Below are 25,383 nucleotides of genomic sequence, written 5' to 3' on the forward strand. Positions count from 1 at the left end.
TTATATCAGTGGTCTCCCAATAGCTTCTGGTATGAGGAACTCTTTTCTAACAGTAAAGTATTGGATGGACTTCAACCTAGTAGTTGAATTTTGAAATCCATAATGCTTACAAATGAATTTTTATTCTGTGACTCACAACAATGAGTGATGCATATGCATGTGGGTCTATTTGGCCAACTGATAATGCTAGGGCACAAGTGGGTTCCAGGGCCCTTCCAGTAAGATGCCTTTTCCATCCTGGGATTCAGTGATTGGGAAGTGATCGACCGACTCTCTAAAATTTCTTGCTATTGCATTGTTTGAGTCGACGAACCTTTGTTTTTGTAGAGAACAATAGAATGGCAATAACAGACAATCATAACATTTGCCAAACACCTACTAGGAAAGGGATGAAATTTTAAAATCTGGCCTTAAGAATATTGTACAAATCTCTAATTCTTCAGGAGGAATCCAGGACCTAAAAAGAATGAATGATGTATCCAAAGTCACATAACATTTTTTTTTTTATACCCTGAACTGAACTTCCAATTTTGCTCAAATGAGATTGTCTAAATTTTGGATTTATTCGCTTCCCAAAAGGCTATTGTTTTCTGGAATGGGAGACCTAAGTGGGTTAAGCACAAAATTGACAGAGAGGAAGTTCACATTCTAATCCTGCCTTTGACAATGACCCTGAACTAGTTGCTATATAAACCAGGGGAAATTGTTTATCTCTGATGGTTTCAGTTTAGATGACTTATTATTAATATCTGAATATGATAAGTACCATGAACTTCCTATTGGCCAGCATGGCTGTGAAAGGGGTTATTTTGCTCAATCACATTTTCCTGTTAATGGAAGGTTACCATAGATACTATACATTGGCCAACAATTTTCAAAAAATTATGGTGCAAAGAAAGGACCCATAATATTAGTACTAATATGTACTAATTAGTACTAAAATCTTCTAATCTTATATATCACTAAACTGCTCTGACTTTACCACCTAATGAAGAATTCTAGTTGCTATTAAAACTAAACCAAGGAGCTTTCACCGTATTTAGCTGCAAGAGATTCATTTAGGCATTTGTATGCCCAGGTTTCACAATCTGAGGTAGTAACAGAAGGTCATTTACACAATGAGTATGAGAAATGCACCTGTCTCTGTAAAAAAAAAAAAAAAAGTAATAATAGTCCATAGTAATAAAATGGCCAAGGAAACTCAGAAAATGCTCACAGGCACATAAATGTTGTAGGAGAATGACTAAAGAGCAATACGTGACCAGCAGAAGATATGTAGGCAGGGAGGAAAGGGTCATGTTCCATTGCAAGTTGACCTCTGGAAACTTTTTCCTCATCGTATGTCTTTTCATCTCGTTTGGCACCTCTGGGCACCGGAAGGACTTGAGAACGGAATTTTGGAAATGAAACATATAAAATAATATATGATCCTAAGGCCTTTTTCTCTTCTTCTTTTTTTTTTTTTTCTTCTCCCAAAACAGGAAACAGTCTGTCTAATCCTCCTATTTAAGAGTCAGTGGTAAACTGCAGTTGTCTTTGTACATCCTTACCTTGGAGGCCTCAAATTGGAATGACATCCAAAGACCTTACTTGTAGCTTCCCAGACAGGATAGAAAAATGCTTCCAGTGTGCGTCATATCATTGTTTAAATGTTTTGATTAATCACTTCAGTTAGATGATTTTTGTTTGTTTTTTTTTAACTATAATAATCTAAGAGGAGGAATATGCATGCCGTCAGTTTCCTAGGCTAATATGTGTCCCCAAATATTCTTTGTTTCCAAAACTTGTTTTAAGTAATTGCAAAGCTCAAATTTCTACCTGTTGGTATATTTTTTTATCAACCCTAGATTTACATTTACCTCTTCATCCCCAACTAATCACAGAGATCCCTTAATTAGTGAATTTCAAAGATCTCATTTGAAGACCAGAAATTGAACATTTCGGTTTATTTATTTTAATGACACTTAAAGTCCCAGAAATTGGTATGGATTTACTTGACATCACAGTTCCTGAGACCATAACAAGAAGTCCTCTTGTAAAACGGATTATGCCAACTGAATCTCCCAAGTGGTTGCCAGGACAACCTTTCCCTTCTTCTCAGCTGGGAGTTAATTGAGTGTTAACCTGGGTGTTCAGAAGAAAATTGGCTAATTTTCAGGGGGGAGGAGGGGGAAAACAGAATTCAAGATAGGCTGATGCATTCAATTATCCTTTGACGTGTGCTGGCTTTTATGCCTTACAAATACTTTGGAGCATAGCTCTTCAGGGAAAGTGTCTGTGTTCAAAATACCTGGTCAGAATTGGTCAGAACACTTATGGTGAATTCCTCCCTCCTTGATGTGACATCTGTCTAAAAACACGGGGAAACCGTTGTCCGAGGCCCCAAGTCACCACAGCAGACATTACCAGCTAGCCTTGCTTGACTCATGCCAAAGCTATCAGAGATTTACCCAGGAGGCACATTAATGTCCACACCTTTTGTTCTAAATTTACTGTACCAAACTTTACCAAAAGAATTCCTGATTTGAAAATAATAAAAAGCCAAGGAGCATAAGTTCCATTGTTAGCCCAGAAGTGAGTCACTGCCGCAGAATTCCTTCTGTCTACTGATTAGACCGGAAATGCGCTGGGTGGTGCAGCAGGAAAGGCTGTTGCTCTCTGTATGTGTGAGTTAATAGTCACAAAAGGTCACAATTTTAACATGTTAAAAACCAAATCTCTCTCCTGGGCATATGGAGGGTTTTTGTGTGTGTTTTTTTTTCAAATCACCCTCCCAGTAGCAAAGGGAAAAAGCTACAGTTTTTTTCCCTTCCAACCTTAGTTTTCCCCCAGCTGACACAGCTACGTGCTTCTCTGCATGGAGACTGGGACGACACTGATTTCTGCGTTTGGCGGGGCTCATGGGATAGGAGATATCTGACAGTTCTGGAAGGGCAGTATATCTGGACCCTCTCTGGCCTGTTCAAAGTGTGGCCACAAAGCAGTCAGAGCCCCCGTAGCCAACACCATTTTTGCAGTACACGGAATGATTCTTCCATATGGAGTGGGACACAATAAGGGTGGACAAATAATTTATCATTCCAAACCGAGCCACTTCTGAGAGTGAAAGGTGGCCCTATTAATAATTATGCCAGGACAACAGGAGTGAACCAGAGCTGTGCCAAGCTAACCAGACGCATGGTCCCCCGAGGCACAGTGTTAGCTAAGCACTTATCGAAAGAATAAGACGAAGAATATGTAGCATTTATTCAGCACTTACTAAATGACAGCCACTGTACTTAGCATGTTATGCATTATCTCATTTAAACCTTACAAAACTTGAAACCTTACTAACTGGGTTTGCCAGCCCAGTGGTTTTCAAACTTTTTTGAGAACAATGGGAAACAAAGCAATGGGGAGACAAAATCGTCCACAAAACACCAATGCGGAAAACGAATAAAAAGCAGAACTGCCCTGGTCACAGCTGGGATTCGGAGCTAGTCCGAAAACCTCCCTGCCTCCTATGCCTGCCACAGCATCTCAGGCACCGCTGTACAACCCTGGGCTGCTGGGCTTTCTGTAAATAGCCTTCAGCTAGACATTGAGATGCTCTGACTCATTTCATGCTCACAATCTAATCAGATTTATTATTAATGTCATTTTATAAGTGAAGAAACCCCAGCTGGAAAGAAGTAAATAATTTTTCCCAAATCATAAAGCTAATAGGTTTGAAAGCAAGGATTCAAATTTGAATCTGTGAGACTCCACGCCCACCTCTTCCGTGACATCACCTGTCCCCACCACAGCAGACTTCTAGGCTGGTTCATATTCAGAAACATATTAGGATCTTTCTTTCCCTCTAGGCTTGCCCGACCTGGGCAATAGTGTGTCCTCTGCCAGGTGTGTTCTTAGTTCTCCGAGGCCTTCAGAGGCCTCATCCCAAGGCCTTCCAACCAGCTCTGTTTGACTAGATAACACCAAAGAGCAACAGTACAAGAGAAATAGCTAACAATATGGTGTCTGTTACGAGCGAAACATTTGAAATGGATCGTCCCATTTATTTCTCACAGCAGTGCTATGTGGTTGGTAGGCACTATTATTTTATTGCCTCTTCATTGTGCAGATGAGAAAACTGAGCACTATAAAGATGACATAATAAGGGAAAGCGGCTCATAAGTGGTAAAGACAGGATTCGTCTTGACAACAGTGTGTGTAGTGTTTTCCCTCTGAACACACTTAGGTCCCTGTGGAAATGAACCTGATGCCTCAGCATTATAACCCTTTTCCAACCCATGACCACGCTCACAGCTAACTGGGGTCCCTTGCCCTGTTTTTATATGACCTTACTCTTTTTTGATAAACTAACTCTTGCCAGGCAGTAGGTATTGTAGCTTAATGTGTTATACCTCCTGGGAAAACAGATTTGTATCTAGGGGGTTCTCCAAGGATGGAGGATACTTGCTACAATGTATTGAGTAATTGTGGTGATGTCCAAGCTGCTGCCTCACTGATGATGGTCCAGCTGTTTGGGGCCCCATAAGCCTTTTCTATTGAAATATCATCTTAATCAATAGGAAAATTTCTTAAAATATTAACCTTGGTTGAGCTTAACCTATGATCTATTGGAGGTCAAGGATTGTTTTAGTGCCTCATCTTTAAAAGGGAGTTGGATGATACCTTTTAACATTTTTTTAAAAAAAGAAAGAAAAACATCCCTGCTTCTTACCTTTGAGGACCAGCTTGCATTAAGAATTTTATGTCAGTGATTTAGATCTTCAGCAAGTCCATGAAGCCCTGTCTGACCTGAAAGATTCCTGGGAGCAAAATCAGAGCTTTCCTAGAGGGTGAATTATTACAGGGTTCTCCTGATAGTTCCATAATTAATCTAACACGGTTCATTTATTCCATAAGTATTTTGTACACAGGCACTATATTAGCTTCTCGGGTTTTTTTTTTTTTTTTACTATGGCCAAACCTATTTCACTCCCAAAATGGAGTAAAATCTCCAGGGTAATCTTTGATTTTAAGTTCTTATAGGGATCAACAGAGTATTCTATATACGCAAATAGCCAGTTATTAAACACCTTCGAAGGTGCTAATGACAAGTTTTTTACTTTGAATCAGCCACCATTGAATGCATCATTGAGAAGCCCTTTGCCTTTTTTTAGCCTGGAGTTTATCTGCTGTCATGTGACATGAAAGTGGCATGGCCTGGATAACCTACATGACATGTATTTACTTAGGACTTGTGCTTTTCACTGTTGCAAATATGGGAAGACTGTGACATGATGCCTGCCCCTACAGGACCTATCACCTAGTTGGAAACAATTTTGGAAAGAGTATCTGACAATATATAACATGATGTCAAATTACTTACAATAAAGACCCTACCTTGGCCCCCTCTTTTTCTACTCCTTTATAAATGACAAATGAAAAGATGTATAAGGCATGCTTGTCAAATATCTGGAAGACACAAAGCTGAGAGTGACAAATGGAAGGCTGATATATTGAATGATAGAAATAGTGACATCAGTAACAAGAACATTGTGCTAAAATCGAGATGTAAATTTAACAGGAATAAATGGAACGTCCTGCATTTAGTTTCAAAAATTCAGTAGCATAAGTTCAAGAGAGGAGAGAGCTGAAACTTTCACATTCAGAACATCCTGCACTTTTTCGTTAACCTACACCTTCATTCAATATCTTAAAATGCCTGCTCAGTACTGGGCTCCAGGTGGATACTGTGGGATCTTACCACCCAATGCACCTGCAAACGCAAACTAATTGTCCAACAATGTACAGCTCAAGGGAGAAAATATTCCCACTGACAGGAGTAGACACAACACTCTAAGAAGGTCATACTTGATCAAATAGCCTATAGAAGAGGGAGACTAGACTGGTGAGTAACAGGGAAACCAGGCTGGATAGAAATGTTGAGTGATCACAGGATGTTTAGTCTAGAGAAGGAAATATTATGGGACTTTGATGGTTGTTTTCCAGCATTTAGAAAGCTATTGTGTGACTATAGGAGAAACCTTAAGACTTTTTTGGGTTATTTCAGTTCAACCAATGGGGTGAAAGTTAAGAGAGGGGCCAATTCATTTTGATGTCTTCAAAAGCTTTCCTGCCAGCCTTGGAAAAGACTGCCTCTAAAGGTCCTTCTCCCCATGAGCATTCCCGCAGAAACTAGCTGACCATCTGCTGTGTAGACTGCTCCCTCCTGGAAAGACTACATTGTGTCAACAATTGGAAGGAATGCTCAGCAGAGGAGAGATTTGAATTCAGACAGCCTGGCTAATTCCAAGCCCCAAGTATTTACCCATTAGGCTATACTGCCTCCCCAGTAATGGTATGTAGGTAAAATTAATCAGGTGCCAAGTGTGTACCAGGCACTGTGTTAATCCTTTTATATACATTAGCATATTAAGTTCACCAGTTGGGTCATTTGGACACATAAGAGAGAGAACCAAAGAATCACCAGGTCGCCTGTCCTGTGTGTCTTTGGCATGACAGCCTAGCTTGCATGTGGGCTCTGTGTGACTTGAGATTGCAGGATGTTAGCAATAAGAAGTTACTGGATTATCTCTTCCTTGCAGGGGTGGAATGGTCCAAACCGGTGAGCAGTATGAATTTGTGCATCATGCTCTGTGTCTGTACGAAAGCAGACTTTCGGCAGAAACTGTCCAGTGAGCCTCTGAAGATTCACCAGACCATCAATCTCTAGGGGTGATTAATCAATCACCCACTTGAGGCTTCTACAAGGAGCTTCCTGCGATGGAAGGAAAGAGAAGCCCTGAAGCCAAGCTGTGGCATGGACTATGGAAGATGGTAACATATTGTAGTAAAGACTGCCAGCCCCTTGTGTATATGAATGCATTTGCAAGCACCCCTAAATTATTTTGAAGGTCCTATGCTGATGGAAGTATGATAGATTTCTTGCACAGCTCAGCAGGATTTTGTTCTGTCTGTATTGATTATCTGCTACACAGAATGTATGTATGAAATACTCAGTGATATATGTCATCAGAGGACGACAGGAAGAGCTGCTGAAGGAATGATTCTTATGTGTTTAGATGCTTTCACGTTTGCAAAATCTGTCTTGTGAATGGACTGTCAGCTGTAACACTGTTCTTGTTTTAAGTGCTATTACCTTTCTCAGTTACCAGAATCTTGCCGCTAAAGTTGCAAGTGATCAATAATGGATTTTTAACAAATAAGTCCTTGTTTTTGAAAAAAAAAAATCAGTAACTATTTTATATGGAAATGTGTCTTGATAATATTGCCTATGAACTATATATTTATCAGTACCTCTTATCAATCCATTACAGAGCACAATGATTGTCTTTGGGTATATATGTATTTATTCTCTATTATTGGGCATAGGGGTGGTTTCTGCTCCAGAGCTCTATCCACTGTATTTCTACAATGTGAGTCGTTTTGCTTTAAAAGGGAAAAAACAATTTGTAGCAACTCTGACGTATAAAGAATTTTAAATACTTGTCTCTCTTTTATTAAGAAGGAGTTTTTGAATATGCTATCTACCTGGAATCTCTCACCCAATACAAGGCAGTTGCTTTGGGGAATGATGTAACCTGTCACATTTTCAGAGGTTCTTCAAAAGGATGCTATCATGGATATCCTTACATTTCTGAAAGGTTTTAATCCTCAACAGATAAATAAAGTTAAGGAAAAAAAAAACTACACTCAGCAAACACTAGATGTTCTGCTCACATATGAATTTTTAATGCAGCTATGTTAACTTTGTTTCATACTGCCAATAAACTAATCTTAATACTAAATGTTGAGTAAAGTCTGTACTTTTTTTTTCCTATTTGGAGAGAGGCTATTATCTTGTGGGTGGAAGTCTGAAGTAGATAATGTGATGGGTTTACTTTTAGTCTCTGCCTCTCCCCAGTGGAGATGACTATCTCAAATGTAATACCTATTGTCATCACTTGAGAGATAATGATCTAGAAGTGCCATCATTATGCGGTTTTCCTCAATAGATTCCCAGCATATCATTATAGGAACAGTAAGTGTTTATGTCTTTATATTGCTTGTCATAGACCCTCATAAATCACATGATTTGTGTTTTTTCAGCAGAATCACATCACCTGAAGAGATGTAATGTTGTAGGAACATTCAATTATCTAAGATTACAACTTTTTCCTTCCCTCTTGAGGTTAAGAAGTAGCTCTGTGCTGATGGTAGGGGTGGTAGGAGAAAACTTACAGAATTTTATTCTGCTCCTGGAGGCTGGAATTTTTTTCTACATAAAAAAAAAAGAAAAAGAGAGGTAATCATAATCCTTTCTTTCTAAGGAAACAGACAAAAGGACACTGGTGTAAAACTTCCCCAAACAATTCAATAGGAGGAAGTGCTCGTCACTGACTTTTCCCCCCACCATGAAGGCACATTTCCTTCCCTGGTCTTTGCTTCTCTTATCTGGGAGAATTTTTTTTCCCCCAAGCGAAGCATGAGCAGTGGTTAAGTGGAAAATGGAGGCTGAATTTTACATGGCGATTCTTACCTGCTTGGTCTTCGGGAACTCAGGTGAGTGGGCCTGCCTCTGTGTCTCGAGGCATTTCTCCAATAGTCAGCAGAGGAGATTCTGTCCTTTGAAAAGTGTCTGAAATAGGCGGAAATGGAGCCAGGTCTCCATGGCAGTTTAGTCAAAGACGATGAAGAGGGGGAATAAAAAGAGCCAACTCTGTCCACATAGGTTGAAATTACTCTCCAAAAGAAAATAAATGGCCTCCTCATGTCCTCCAAATGCCTCGGGCAGCCCCTGAAATGGCATCTTTACAGCAGGCAGTAAGGCATCCTGAGGAGAAACTTTTTAGTATTATGTAACAGTCTGGGGCATTCTCCATGCTGTTTTCCAATTAGGTTATGATTTTGTATTTTTGTGTCTGAAAGTTAAAGAAAGAAAATATAAGAAATATAATCAAAGGGGATGAAGAATTACAATGTGTTTTATTTAGAAGTTATTATTTGGCAGGAAGGTCTGAATATTTTCATGGGAGAGCTGGGCAAATTAAGTGAAAGCACACTGAAAATGGTTTCTGAGCCTGAATACCTCACTTTTTAACACTGATGTTTAGCAATCGGGTATTTAATTTTCTTACGTCAAGAAATGCTGATATTTTAATCTGTTTAGTGTTTGAGGGGAAATTGTAGATATTGTCGCAAAATAGAGAAATGCTTCTCTCTAGGACTAGAAGAAATTTAATTTGTGATAATCAATACTTTCATGGTTTGCTGTGAGGAAGGAGGGTGTGCTTAGGAAGAGGGTGAAAAGTTTGTTTTATTATGGGGTAAATACGTCCAATTTTTAAATTTGTATTCAAACTGTAATCTGTATGCAAATATTTATTGCAATGATAACTTAAGGATTGCAAAAAAAGGGTACTTTTTAAGATGGGAACCGGAGGTGAGATGAAAACAGTAAAATGGTTAAAAAGGAAACTGAGCTTTTCATAACTTCAGCATGTTTAACTAATTGGACTAATACATCACACCATAGTCGCTAGATGGTTTTGTTTCTTTTCCAAACTTCCTTTTATTATTTCAATGGGGGTGTGTTTTCTTCTCTACACCATGTGAAAGTAAAAGAAAGAGAGCCAAGTGTGACATTTTTACATTTTTACATTGTCAGCCTTGGGATTTTAAGCCACATGTGTTGAATCTGGGAATAATCATTTGAAATGGTAGCTGTAGCAAAAGATAAACCTCGTATTTTTACTTGGCCGATTTGTGGTTGGATTGTTTTGTTTTCTGATGGGCCTTGCAATTTGCAACACAGTACTATATGAGCTTTTCATCTTCCAGAGGGGTTTCAGATTGTCCATATCCATAAACAACAGTGCCTTTTCAAAAAGAATACAGTGTTCATGGGCTTGTGTAACGGGACCAACCAGAACCAGCAGTGGATGTGGACTGAGAATGGAAAGCTCCTTCATGTGAAATCTGCACTGTGCCTGGGCATCTCCAATTCTTCTGGTGGTCCTTCCCGATCAGCCATCTTTGTCCACTGCTCCCAGGCACCCAGATGGACTTGCGATGAGAAGGGAGGATTCCTTGAAGTGGAAAATACCTCTCTCTTTCTCAAGAAGCAAGGCGACAAGGCAGTGGTCAAGAAGGGCAGGAAATACCTCCATAGCTGGATGAAAATAGATGTCAACAAGGAGGGAAAACGAGTCAATGAAAACCTCTGCTTAAAAAAAGGTGAGCCATTCCTTGCACAATTAATTTTGAAAGTTCTGCTAAATGTCATGTTTTTTCACATTCAAGGGAAGTGTACATGCCCCAATACATGCCCCTATGGGAGATTCATAAGCTCATGGAAATGGATTATTTGGTGTCCACTAACTTGGAAAACTTCATTATCCTCATTAAAATAAGCACAACTTTCCTTTCTATCTCTCACTCCTTCTCTTGCTTTCTTGCTTCTTATATTAATTCAACAAATATCTCTCAAATTTCTCTTTCATGCCAGACACTAGGCACTTTAGTTAATAACTATTAGATATAGGAATATAGATCTAGGCATAAATACAGCATACATATGTAATGAATAAAGCCAATGATCAGGAAATTGAAAATGTTGCTGAAGTAGACTCTCCTAATCTCTGACTATGAAGAACTATTAGAACATCAAAATGGTGCTTGAGAAGACACCAGTTTGCAAATCTCTTGTACTAATGTTTAGGAGTAGATATCTTTGTGGGTAACATACTTTTGAAATGGTAAGAACCAATGAGCAGCCACAGGGTTTTGTAATTTGTTGACCATTGATGGAGATAACCTAGATGATAGACACCTAGATGTAAAGACTTGTATACACGTGCGCAAATTCCTGGTGCTACATACAGCTTAGTCCCAGCTGTGCTAGGAATTTTTTATTTGCGGATACAGCTTGATGTTCTGTGTTATTTAATCATTTATTACTTCTTTACTCCTCACTGAGAGGTTTGCTTTAGGAAGTCATGCAAGATAAAACTAATAGAACCATTATCTATTAGGTACCAATGGATCTTACAAAGCACTGGAGAAATTATCTAAAAATGAAGAGCTTCATTAAGGAGACTGAAATTTGTCAAGGTTAAATGAGTTGTCCCAGATAATTCAGTGGCAGAGGTTTGATGAGAGCCCAAGTTTCTTATTTCCTTGTCCAGTGTACATTCCATTATACAGTGTTTCCCAAAGGCTTGACCACAGACTTTTGCCCAGTTGGCTACATAAGAATCACGTGGGGGAAGAGAGGGGATTATTGCCATCATTTCTTCCCCCACTACCACCTCCAAGATTCTCTTTCAAGAAATACAAATTTGGGCATAATACTTTCATGTTTTTTTAAAACGCTCTTCAGAAAATTTTGATCCGTAACCCCATTTGGGGATTAGTATCCACTGAACCTTTAAATCTTTTTATTAGATGTTGATTTTTGAGGCTCATATGAGCCTTTCCACCATGCTAATCTTTGGACAGTTTTTTGTCACTCATTCATTTCATAAATTAAATAAGCATTTAATTAGATGCCAGGTGAATGCAGTGGGCTCTCCTGTGATAGAAGTTGACTGTCATAGTCCTTGTTCTTATAAAACTTCTGACTATGACAAGTAAGTAAAAATATAAAAGTCAATTAGAAAATTCAGCTTTATCAAAGAAGATACAGCATATGTCACCAATTTGCTCAATTCCCTTTCTGTAATTTATCTAGGGAGGCCTGTCGTAGATAACAGAATCATTGGAGATATCCTCATTGTACTGTTATACACAAGTGAGATTCCTCCCCAGCTCCCTAGAAAACCTTATTTGGTAGAATATTCTTTCATTGGAACTTTGAAAAAGTAGATATGGTTTCAGTGGAGAATTACTCAAGATAGAAGATAATTCATGGAAAAAAATTATCTCTTTTGACCTTCATACAAAACATGTTCAATGATGAACTTCAAAAGTGAAGTGGATAGAATCAACCATTTACAGTTAACCACTAAACATGCCCTATTCAAAATGTACCCAATAATGAGTGTTGGTACAAAAAAAAAATGGACTTCTAGAAAAAGCAGAGTTAAAATCTGCACAACTGTGGTAAAAAAAAATCATTTTTTAAGTATGCACAGGTACAACACATACTTTTGCTTTAACATAATTATAAGGTAACAGACACAATTGTCTGCTCCATCTCAAGCTTACCATTAATTAAAGATACAGAATGATATTAGTATACCCATAGCATGAAAGCTCACTGATTTGCTAGAGAATCCATTGCGAAAAATTAAGTTGCATTGAGATGTTTGCAATGAATGGGTCCAAATGCGCACTTTCAAAGAGTTGAAAACTAAATACTATAATCTAAAGTGGCACAAATATGGATGTTGTTCATTCATAGGATGTGAATTGCTTTATTAAGTTCTTCAGTAAAAGGTGATGTACCTGTGAAGGTTAAAATCTGGACTATTTTTTATAGAGGAAATATTCATTATGTCATTTATGATTACTAAGCAATGTTTCTCTAATACCTACTTTGTGCCAGAGTTTGTGCTACAAGTACCCTACACTGGTGATTCTTAAACCAAACTTCGCATCAGAATCATAATGGGAGCTTTGAAATAATATTAATGTCCACGATTCATCCTCTAGGCCAGTTAAATCAAACATTGTATTTTTAAAATGCTTCCAGTGTGATTCTTTTATTATTATTATTCTTATTTAGTTTCAGCTATACAAAACATAATGATTAGACATTCACACCCCTCACAAAGTGGGAACCCCTGCCGAGTCTACTACTCCTCTGACACCATACACAGATATTACAATACCATTGACTATATTCCTTATGTTGTACTTTATATCCTATGACTATATATATATATATATATAAAATATATATTTATAGTTGACATTCAATATTATTTTACATTAGTTTCAGGTGCACAGCACAGTGGTTAGTCATTTATATAATCTATGAAGTGATCCCCCCGATAAGTCCAGTATCCTTCTGACACCCTACATAATCTTTACAACATTATTGATTTTATTTCTGATACTGTATTTCACATCCTGTGACTATTTTGTAACTACCAATTTGTACTTTCTAATCACTTCACCTTTCTCACCCATCTCCCATCCCCCCTCCCATCTACCAACCATCAGTTTTTTCTCTGTATCTATGAGTCTATTTCTTTTTGTTTGCTCATTTAGTCTATTCTTTAGATTCCACATATAAGTGAGATCATATGGTATTTGTCTTTCGCTGTCTGACATATTTCATTTAGCATAATATCCTCTCGTTTCATCCATGTTGTTACAAATGGTAAGATTTCATTCTTTATGGGAGAGTAATACTCTATTGTATAAATATACCACAATTTCTTTATCCTATTATCTACTGATAGGCATTTCAGTTGTTTCCATATCTTGGCTATTGTGAAAAGCGTTGCAGTAAACATAGGGGTGCGTATTTTTTTTTGAATTAGTGTTTTAGATTTCTTTGGGTAAACACCCAGGAGTGGAATTGCTGGTTCATAAGGTAGTTTTATTTATAATATTTTGAGGAACCTCCATACTGTTTTCCATAGTGGCTGTGCCAATTTGCAATCCCATCAACAGGGTAGGTACAAGGCTTCCCTTTTCTCCACATCCTCACCAGCACTTGTTGTTTGTTGATTTATTGATGATAGCCATTCTGACTGGAGTGAGGTGGTAGCTCATTGTGGTTTTTATTTGCATTTCTCTGATGATTAGTGACGTTGAGCATCTTTTCATATGTCTGTTAGCCATCTGTATGTCCTCTTTGGAGAAATGTCTCTTCATGTCCTCTACCCATTTTTTAATTGGATTGTTTGGTTTTTTGGTGTTGAGTTGTAAGAGTTTTTTAAATAAATTTTGACTATTAACCTCTTATCAGATATATCATTGGCAAATATCTTCTCCCATTAAGTAAGATATCTTTTTGTTTTGTTGATGGTTTCCTTTGCTGTGAAAAACTTTTTCGTTTGATATAGTCCCACTTGTTTATTTTTTCTTTTGTTTCCTTTGCCCAAGGAGATACATCAGTAAAAATATTACTAAGGGTAATTTCTGAGCATTTACTTCCTATATTTTCCTCTAGGAGTTTTATGGTTTCATGTCTTACATTTAAGTCTTTAATCCATTTTGAGTTTATTTTTGTATATGGTGTAAGAAGGTTGTCCAGTTTTATTGTTTTGCATGTATCTGTCCAGTTTCCCCAGCACCATTTATTAAATAAACTGTCTTTACCCCAATGTAAATTCTTGTGTCCTTTGTCATAGATTAAATGACCATATAGGCATGGATTTATTTCTAGGCTTTCTATTCTGTTTCGTTGATCTATGTGTCTGTTTTTATGTCAATACCATGATATTTTGGTTACTGTCCAAGGTGATGTTTATGTGCAGCCAAGATTGAGAATCACTAAGTATGTGTTACTACATAGGGTAATGAGGAAGCCAGATAAGTAAGTAGTTAATTACAATAGAGTGTAAATAGAAAAAAAGTACCTCTTCCTCATACACACACACACACACACACACACACACACATACAGAAGATACCAAAAAACATATATACATTTTAAGAAATGAAAAAACTGTATTAAAATTGTAATAATATATACAATAACAAGAGATGAATACAAGTCATGTGTATACATTTTTTGGCACCCCTGCATATGTGTGTGTGTATGTATGTGTATGCGTACATAGGGTGTCAAAAATATATACATACTTTAAGACAGGAAAACTGTATTAAAATTGTAACACTCAATATATACTGATAACAAAAGATGAATACAAGTCACACTTGACTTCTGCAATTACAAGAGGTGCTCAAAGTGGTTACCATCAGCATCCAGACACTTCTGATTATGGCGAACTACTGATTGAGCCACACTGACCAAAGTGTCCACTTGTATACATTTTTTTTTGGCACCCCTGGTATATGTATATATTTATTCTTGCCAGTATGTCCTATTAAGCAACTGTGTTTAAAAACAATTTTAAGGATAAATTTTAATTGCATATTTTTTTAAACAGTCCTTTGAGTGCCCACTGAATTTTGTCATAATTTAGATGTGCTCCATTCTTAAGATACATTTTTTTTCTTCTTCCTTGCCTTTACTTGGAGTCCTCTGTAACAGTATGAATTGAGTAGGCTTCCAAAGTGGATTAAAATTCAATTAAAAAATAAGTGTGAAATTTTTTGAGAGGAGGACCTATAGTAGAATCAAATTTCCTCAAATAACTTTATTCAGGAGAGAAATGTAAAATAGGCCTGTCTTTTTTTATTTCCATGTAGTTTATATTTCTTTAAAACAATCATTTAATGAGACAAGTAGAACAATAGAATAGAGTTTAATGGGACCTAATTAATAAAGATCTAATTGAATAGGATATATAGATTGTGTGGAACCAGTATTACCTGAACATAGCAGGTTATCAAATTAAACAAAAGATGAGATTGAGGTTTCTACTATTCCCTTTGAATTTCAAGTTGATCCTTGAAGACTACACTGCATACCTTCATTTTGGACAAAAGAAGAGTACCTAGTAGACAGACTTGATTTTTTTTTTAATCAACATTTTAAATCAATTTTTTTTTCAAATTTTTTTCAATTGGGGAACCGTGTGTTTTTCCAAGACCCATCAGCTTCAAGTCAAGTAGTTGTTTCAGTCTAGTTGTAGAGGGTGCAGCTCAGTGGCTCATGGGGAATCAAACCAGATGTTGTGAGCACTGCGCTTTAACCAACTGAGCTAACCAGATGCCCCTAAAATCAACTTTAAATATTAGAGTGTTATAGCTATTATTCTGAGTCCTAAAAGTAATAAAAGCATTGTCTCCAAAATGCCAACATATATGGCTAAAAATTAAAAAAATTTGTTCTTCCCATATATTCTTGTGTCAGTCCAGTGCCAGATATCCAGATTACCTATATTCGAAACAATCCACACCTTTAGCAATGTGTCAATAAATCAAACAGGTGGCTGACAGACTTTCTCAATTTTCCTTTATATATTTTGGTGTTATATTGTATAGCTACAACCTCAAAGTCACTAAATTAAGAGTATAATTTTTAGAAATCCTTATATATAATTTCTCAGTCTCCTTCTATACATTCACACAAGGCAGTTGTCAGTAATACAATAAGAATAAGGAAAAAACAAATTTTTTCCTATTCAATAGTATTGCAATTTTTTATAATCACACATTTGACCTTTTTTTAAGTATTATTACTATTTTAGCAGTAAAAATTAATTGTGAGGTCCAAATCTCTAATTTACAAATTCTTGAAATGTAACACTCATAAGTGGAGGGATCCCTTTATAGCATAAACCCTATAAGGTAAAGGGAAAATTACATTGGCCTGCACTTTGGGGTTACTTAAACGTTTCCAAAAAAGTTCACTTGAAGTTCAATTGAAAAAAATCATTTCCTCACAACCAAGTCTTTTGTATATACAAGAGATGCAGAGGGAAGAGTTTTAGAAAACTGAATTACTATACTGTAAGCCTATTAAGAACAGGGAATATATCTTAAAATTCTTCATCTCCTTTAAAGATAATCTTGGTAGCAATGCTCAACAAATGCTGATTAAATTAGTAAAAATTTTCAACTTCTAGAAGGGATTGAATATCAGAATTATAGAGAACAATAAAGGAAATCTAAGGACTACTTTGAGGAATGCCCCTATTGAAATCATAACTATTTCTTTTGTCTTCTATCCCAACCAAGTACAATTTTAAACCCACCAAACCATCAGAGGTTACATTTGCATCTATTGCAGCAGGAAGTGGCACTGGCCCCACAAGCAGACAACAAAGGTTACAGTGGCCCAATTATTGAAGTTTCATGGACCTACATGATGTGGAAAATAACACATTCCTTTGCCCCCTGTTCTATATGGGAGACAGAAAAATTTACTCAAAAAACATTATTGATTGGCAAGCATATCTAAGCAAACAATCTTTGAGAGCGGAAATTAAAATATTTTAAACTTGAAACTAGCTTCCATGACACCAGCACAAATCTGTTGTCAGACAGACCATGTTCATGTAGCTCTAGGACTTTGAGATGAAGCGTGCAAAATTCCGTCCATGATTTGGATACCTTTTCCAAGGAATGTCAAATCTCCCTACAAGTACAAACAGCTGAATGGTTGTCTAAAATTGTTTCACTCAGATGTTTTATATTATATGGAGAATAACATTGTCTCTGTCAGCCAACCAATCAACATTTATTCAGCATTGATTCATTTATTCAGATATAATATTTATCTGAGGCCAGGCAAAATTTTGCAGACATATTTTCAAGTGTCCCTGATATGGCTGACCTAGTGAAATCATTAAGAGATTTTGCCGCTGAAGTGAACCATATTGTTCGCAGGCTTGATATAATTGCTGTTTAAAGTAATTGTTTAATTGTAGTAATTTGGGTGAGGAAATGAAATGTATAAGCATTGTAGTAAGTAAACAATCATATGTACTCTTGGGAGAAAGGATTTTAGTAGAAGCTATTTCCTTTGGTGATTGGTAAGAGTGCTTGTAAATACAGAGAGAGCGAGGGGAAAACAAAACAGAAAGTCTCTTTTGTATATACAGACCCTACTTTGACCAAATTGGCTGTCACAGCCATTTTAGGGTTTGTCTTCTCCTTGTATCATTATAACAACATTGGCATGGGCCTTGCAATTGACCATTTATTTATCTAATCATTGAAAATCATGTGATCATTGATTATTGATATATGATTTATATGACCACTGAAAAATATCTGGCACACTGCCCAGAAACCTCTAACCATTTTCAGCTTCTGACATAGTCGTATCAACAAACATCAGAGAACACCCAGGGCCACATATGACTTTCATGGGCTCTGGGCTCTTGTGTCTGTGGTTCTTTCCTCCATTAAAAAAAGAAGTAAAATAATTTAGTAGATTTTTCAGAAGCCCTAAAATTTTCATTTTTTTTTCCTGATGGGTGAAAAATTTGAAAACAATTTCTTTAACCCTAAAAAGTTTTTTGGTGTTGTGGTAGTTTTCAAAAAAATGAAATCATTTTACAGATATCACGATGGCTTAAGCACAGTAAAAAATTGTGCCTGATGGACAAGTCAGATCTGTCTTTGTCAGACACCAAATTATTCACCCACCTTCCACCTCCCCTTTCACTGACCCTGTTTAAGTAGTGTTTGATTCATCATCTCTCTCCCATAGCCTTGGTAGCCATGGACTTACAAGCCATTCTTCCTCCTTCATTCAGCATGGTTTCGTTCTACCCTACAGTTTCATTTTTTCCCCAGTGTGTGTGTGTGTGTGTGTGTGTGTGTGTGTGTGTGTGTGTACCTCCCCAGAAGAAAACATGGGTGTTAAGATAGACCAGGTATGTCTTCATAATACAACCCATGCTCAACTAGTACAGTAGTTGAGTAATAATTGACTATTGAAAAGTATTTCTCTGGTTAGCCTTTCATTTGTTATTTTTAATCTAAAATTTTTACTATGCTATGCTTTGATGTTTTACTGTGCTATGTCTTGGTATCAATTTTAATTTATCAATTATACTTTATTTCTAATCTTGAATCTTTTATAAGTACTGTAAAAAATATTCTTAACTTCTAATATGACTTCAGATTTGATTATTATGTCTCCCATGGTTTGCAGTTTCTCCATCTTTGGTATCTAGTTTCACAATCTTTTCACTTATTCATTTTCTCAAATTTTAGATTTTTTTAAATGTATACTTTGTTTCATTGATTACATTTTTTGAAACTTTAATTATTCTGTTTACTATTTTTAACAACTATTTAAACTATTGTAATTCCCCTCTCTTTCTTTTTTTCTAGCTGAGCCGTCCTGCCACCTTTTGGCAGCTCAGCTCGGGCGGGACTTGAACCGCTGTTGCTGAGCCACTCGGCTGGCCCTCCCCTCTCTTTCACTTCACCTTTATTCTAGCCCAATTTTATTTAATATGTTTAATTTATTCATATATATTCATATATATATGATATATATATATATACACACACATACATAAATCATCCTTTTTCTAAGGTATCTTCTGTTTTGTTTATTTCTTTCCCATATTATTTTCACATGTTTAAAAGGCACATTATATTTGGCATCTCCCTACAGAATAGCAGAATAGGAAGTACCAACATAGTTAAAATTTTATATCTCCAAAATGAGTTTTATTCAAGTTATTGTTTTCGACATGCTTGAAAGTTATCTGTATCGTTTAAACTAACAAATTGTGCATTGTATTTATTATCATTATACAAAAATCTCATTTCTATTATTGATTATATCTGAACCAATCACAGACTAATTAATTAACTAAAATGCACATTGCTTTTTTAAAAAATGTATTGGAAATATAGTATTTATATGGTGCAGTGATTGCAAATCATCTTATGGGTGAACTATTTGTACGTAACTAAATGCAAAACATTTTAGACTGGCCCAGGATGGTCCACCTTTTCTTGAATCATGTTCCAAAAGGAATTGTATATTATGTGGAAACAATGTAGTAGCAATGGTACAATAAAGCTTTTTAAAAATAGCTTCAACATATTGTCCCATTGTGTAAGAACTTTTCCTTGCATTTGTCAAAACACATCTTGTTCTTTCACAGACTGCAAAATGTATATACCTTTTTAAAGAACACCAGAAGAGTTTATAGATACCAACACATCCAAAGATCTACTATTATTAGTATAATTTCATAGCACCCATTTCAACAGAGTTCAGGAAATGGAAAGATGAACTTCTTTTGATCATTTTTTATATTTCTATAATGGATTTGCTTTCCTTCCATCTACTTTATAATCTTTTAATACCCATATAAGTAATGATTATAATTCAGTTTTGGCTCATATTGTATATATGGATAAAATCATATAATTAAATGTATATAAGAATCACCTGAGAAATTTGTTAGAAATGTAGGTGCTGGGTCCAATATCAAATCTATTGAATCACAGTTTCTAGGAGGAGGGCCAAGGATTCAATATTCTAACAAACTCCAAAGGTGATTCTGATGCCTACCAAAGTTTGAAAACCATGGCTTTAAAATCCACTAAATTGGTAAATTAAATGTTAAGACTAAAGTTTCTTCCCTGCTTCTTAAACAGCACAAGTTAAAAACACAGACACAAAATGAAGGGGTACTGGACTTGGGTATTTTGTAGGTTCTTTGTTTGGAAAAAAAGGTGGTGGCCTAAAATGGAAAATGGATCTGTTTGGTTTGGGGTGTTTTAAAAATAAATCTAGAAGGTTAATTAAAGACAATTACAGAAGTCTGAAAATTTTTCCATAAGGTATTTCAAAGCTACTTGAAATGGTAATAAGCTATGTTATTTGCAGAAGAAAATTCAAGAATGTTTTGATCATTTATCCAATTTTGGGAGACTCCTGTTACATCCATTGAATTAATTATGGAAGTTGACTAATAAAAAAAAAAGTTCTTAGGATGAGAACTTAGCAATGCTCCTTAGCATAGAAGAGTAAGCATAGGTTGACATGCTAAGACATGTAATTACATGCCTGATATTTGAAAGCTTGTTTTTGTCCTAACCCCATCATTAAATCCTTTTTTCCCCCCCTGAAGGTCTGAGAGCTAAAATTGTCATAGGTGGTAATCAACTCAGAGGATTAACATTGGCCAAAGCTCAAAATGACCAAAATACTAATCTCGGCATATAGAAATTCTTACATGCCAACAATAGACAAATAAACAACAGGGGACATTTGATCACCTAACTCAATTAAGATGGCAGAATTAAGACTGTTTCATGGAGTTTGTTGTAAAGAAATCTCCATAAAACTACAGTTGGGACTTTCACGTAGAAAACACTCCAGGAATAAATAAATCTCCTGGTCCATGTTCAGAGTAGTTCACCTGGGGATAATGGCAGTGAGAGCGGCATAAGATTCAGAAGAATAAAAACAAACAGAAACTAAGGGAAACGTCCAAAAATCTATCGAAGCCAAGATCTGATAGGTGTGTATAGGGTTGACAATTTACAACACCTAGTTACATTGAATTTCAGATACATGACAAATAATTTTTTAGTATAAGTATATTCCTAATATACAATATAATATATAGTATAATCTTTGTAATATTATGTATTTGAGATATATTAAATATACTGAATTTTTGGTTGTTCATCTAACATTCTAATTTAACTGGGCATCATATGTCTTTATTTGCTAAATCTAACAACCTTCCATACAAGTTACTTTGCACAACCCTCCATATTTCAAAAAATGAATGCTTAATAGCCATGATTATTTTATTAACTTTTAAAAGCACTTGTTAAATTTTAAAACTACCTTTGCTATTTTGATTCCCTTTTTGTGTCTTAGCTCCCTCTTCTTTATATACATTATCATCTGAACTATATTAGTCAGCTGAAATTGGAATGGAAATGATGAGGTTCAAAAGAGGGATCAGTAAGGTGGACCAGAACAGGGAAAATGTGATGATTAATAACCTCTTCAAGAGACCTCCACCCAAAACAGAGCAGTAGTTGCTTAATAGTTATTTGAAGGAAACGGTAAAGGGGTAGTGAAAAATAAAATCTTTCTTCTGCCACTCTTTAAACCAGAAACTCTTCAAAGTTATGGTTATATAATTGGACAAGATTTTGGGGGGGTTTATATCCCAGGAAACTCTGATTCACTGTGGAGGTAATGGAAGCATCTAAATGTATCACCTCAGCACATAATTTACAGACCTTTCCAATGCTTCATATTATACATCTGTTCTCTAGAGTCTTGCTACACAAAGTGTGCTCCAAAGACCATCAGCATCACCTGAGAGTTTGTAAGAAGAGCTGAATCTGACAATCTCTATTGAATCAGAATTTGCGTGTTAGCAAAAGCCCCATAAGATGGAAGCACATTTTAAAATTATGGCTAGGTAAACATAACTCACAAACCATTTTTTTTTAATGTGTGGGCAGTTCAGCCTTGCAAAGCAAAGCTGTAAATGAATCCCACCAGCTCATAACTTCTAAATCAATTCACTGTTCTTCCAGAAGATAAGTAGTTTAGAAAACAGAGCTATCGATCCCCTAGTTTAATATTCTCAAGATTAGGATTAGAAAAAGGTTTCACTATGGTTAAAGGAATGTCATTACTTTCCAGGGACTCTTCAATCAAGACAAAGTTAGGCAAGTCATTAATGGTGATTGTCAATCTGGTATTTTGTTTAACGACCCCTTTAAGGAGTTTATGACAGTCCCCCACAGAAGAAAAGTACATATGTATATATATTCAGACTTTTGCATGAAGTTTTTAGAGATTGGTGGAACCCCTGAAACCAAGTCAGTGAACCCTAAATATTCACAGAATGAAATTAATTCTGTCTTCTATGCAGAGCTGGGGTGTTGTTGTTATTGTTGTTTTGATAGCACAGTTTCCACAAAGTCTCCCTTTACCCTGCAAAACTGATTGATGGGTAAAGGATGGGTGAACTGAACAGGGCAAATGAGCATTGTCACACTCAAGGAATCTGATGTTTCATATAACTGAAGCTTATCCACATGCCCGTTATTAAAGATGTCTTATTTTTCTAAGTAAAATTGCTTTTATGTGAAGAATCCTTAAAACCTGAGGGTAATTTTAGTACCTGTCCTTTCTTTACCTCAGCTGGCCTGGGAGCAGAAGTTTCAGTAAGGAGCATTAGAAACACGGCATCGCCCCAAGTACCCACCACTTTCAATGCCATTCCATATAGCGTGGAACACCTCATTAGCAATACCACAGAGGCCTTCACCAGCAGGACTAACAACAACTACAGGCAAAACAGCAGCCAGAGGCAGCCACCCAACCTGCAGATGACTGGAAGCACAGAGACATCTTGGGTTCCCTGGACTACTCAGCCCTTCTCCAGCACCACCCTAGAGGTAAGGGGATAAGAGGTGTGGAGTGTGGTTTGGGAAGGTCTCAAAAGGCCCATTGCTTGAAAAGACTTGCTTTACTGGAAATGCGGCCCCTTGAGCTGGTGTTTAGGTACTCTGTGTCCTGGTTGCTAATTGTCCATGAATGCATCTGGTGTAATGAGAAAATCTTTGACATAGAATGAAAATCTCTACATCTTTATAAGATGAAGATAATTAGGCCACCATGTCAGAGCTGCACTCCCATAGGCTGGCCACATTTCTGAACGAAAGCCAAGGTTCATATTCTTAGGCATCACCTAAAACCAGGAAATAGAAATTGAAATGAGTACCTTACAGGACCCCTGCATATGTGTCACAATCATGTATCCTCATATGGGAGGGGAAATAGTCACCAAGCAGTGGAAAGTTTAGGAATCGCTATGATTGACTTGTGGACATGGTCAAGGTAAGCTAAGGCTTATAGCAACTCCATATGAACATCCACAGGAGGACAGATCAATCACGTGGCTCAGGAGCAGTGATGGCACGATCAGAGTCGGTCGGCAAAGTGTTTCTGTTTCAAGTGTTCATCTCTTCTGTGTTGCTTTCCACTCAGGATTTTAGGTCACCATTTTAGGTAATAACTGTAATTAAAGGAACTCCAACAAGCTAAGGTTTCATTTGTCAGTACCTAGTTGTTTCCTAACAAGCAACCCCCAAAACTTACAGGAAATAAAAGTCCCACACTATTCATGTGATTTAACTCTTTACTTCAGTGCTCTGGCTTCTTTTGCTTTGTGCAGAATTTAATATTGCATATGGTTCCTAGATAGTGAACACATACTTCATTATTGATCACAAAACAAATACAGCTAGTCCATTGAACAACTCTTACGACTTTACTTTTATCTCAACTTTTCCTTTACTATAAATTTTCCCTGCAATCTAGCTCTTCCCTTGTCCCTGAATAGAAGTTAGAAAGGCCTCATGACTTTTCTGGACATTCTTTATATCACTTTAAAACTCAATGCTCATTCTCAATCTATCAACAAAAAAATACCCATTTCAGGGACTAACCCAAACTCTAAATTCAATTTATTTATTTTTTTAGCTGAGCCATCCTGCTACCTGTTGGCAGCTCAGCAGCAACTCAGCTCAGACCAGGAATCGAACCGGCGACACTGTTACTCAGAGCTCGCACTCTTGAGTGAGCTCTTAACCAACTGAGCCACTCAGTTGGCCCTTCTAAATTCAATTTAAATGTTAGCGTCTCCTCTCCCATCACCCATCATCAGATTGGGCTTGAAGTAGGGAAAGGGAGCATGTCCAAATTCTCCCACTCCCCAACTGGCTTTTTACCCACCTCTCCTAGTTTGATCATTATGGTTTCATGTCTACGGCTTGAAAAGTAGGGAAGGAAGACAAGAAATGGGAACAGGAGAGCTGGTATTTATGGATGCCATCATGAACTGGCACCGTGCTCTCCTTAAGCCTCCAAATCCTGAGCTCTTTCAACCACTGATATCAGTGAGACTCACCACTTTCTTTTGAAATGAAATGCTTCTTGGTGGAGCACCTCATTTTGGCTAAATGTGCCTCAGCCAAAACTGCATTCTAACATCAGTTTATGAGAGTATTCACTTACATATGAGCTTAAATATATATTTAAATATATATATTCTATACTGATATATATATATATATATATATATGATATTAAGTGCATCAAATAATAAACATGCTGAATAAAATCTACAGGCAGAAACATATCTGCCTGAGCACTAAAGAGTTAGAGCCTTTTAGAGAAAACAAATTTTCCTATTTTTGTCCAAGGTGTCATGACCATTGTGAAACAATGGCTCCCAGAGGTAGCAGGGCTCTACTGGGATGAGTCAAGGACACCTAGCTCTAGAGCTTGGTTGCAGGCATGCCAGCCCCTGGGCCCACCAGCCCCTGGGCCCAGCCAGCACTGTGTTACAGAGCTCAGCTGATCTAACCCAGAACTGGGTTTGCAGACTCAGGTCATGGCAAATACACTGTGGGTTTTGTTTGTTTGTTTATTTTTTTAGCCCTTTTCTAAAATGAAATCCAGTCTAATGTTTATGAGCTCCCAGATAGGGAGCCAGAATGACTATGCAACTATTTCATGTTCTAGTTTTTCTTGAAACTCAGGCAAAATCTTCACTCTGTCCAGGAAGCTGAGTGTGCAGAAGCCATGCTCTTTCCAAAGGCATGTTCTAAAACCACAGTTTTCTGTGACTGATACTTCAGCCAAGGCATCTGTGTTAGGTCATTTGATTTAGTAGAAGCATTTACTTTATAACAGTCTATTATAAACAGTGTAAAGTGAGTCGCTTGGGAGGTAAAATACCTGTCTTTTGAAAATGATTTTGACAGGTACTCTATCTCAATACTCAGAAGGATTATAGAAGAGAAGAATAAAATCATTCAACTTAATTGCTTGGAATTGTGTAAAAAGAAAATTTCTGTGTGTCA

At 36.7% G+C, this 25,383-nt stretch overlaps 2 protein-coding genes across 5 annotated transcripts in view; both read left to right on the forward strand.

Moving 5' to 3' along the window:
- Nucleotides 1-7,779, forward strand: part of PTPRR (protein tyrosine phosphatase receptor type R) — a 248,144-nt gene extending 240,365 nt beyond the window's left edge. For all 4 annotated transcript variants that reach the window (XM_019651760.1, XM_019651761.1, XM_019651762.1 and 1 more), the window contains one exon: nucleotides 6,576-7,779. In XM_019651760.1, the coding sequence (XP_019507305.1) occupies nucleotides 6,576-6,669 (94 nt within the window). In that variant the 3' untranslated portion in view covers nucleotides 6,670-7,779. The remainder of the gene's footprint in view (nucleotides 1-6,575) is intronic.
- A 652-nt stretch (nucleotides 7,780-8,431) lies between these two features.
- Nucleotides 8,432-25,383, forward strand: part of PTPRB (protein tyrosine phosphatase receptor type B) — a 123,413-nt gene continuing 106,461 nt past the window's right edge. The window contains exons 1-3 of the mRNA XM_019651766.1: nucleotides 8,432-8,532; nucleotides 9,811-10,206; nucleotides 22,655-22,911. Of these exons, the coding sequence (XP_019507311.1) occupies nucleotides 8,478-8,532; nucleotides 9,811-10,206; nucleotides 22,655-22,911 (708 nt within the window). The 5' untranslated portion in view covers nucleotides 8,432-8,477. The remainder of the gene's footprint in view (nucleotides 8,533-9,810; nucleotides 10,207-22,654; nucleotides 22,912-25,383) is intronic.

The sequence above is a fragment of the Hipposideros armiger genome, unplaced genomic scaffold, assembly GCF_001890085.2.
Source record: "Hipposideros armiger isolate ML-2016 unplaced genomic scaffold, ASM189008v1 scaffold_166, whole genome shotgun sequence".
NCBI lineage: Eukaryota > Metazoa > Chordata > Mammalia > Chiroptera > Hipposideridae > Hipposideros > Hipposideros armiger.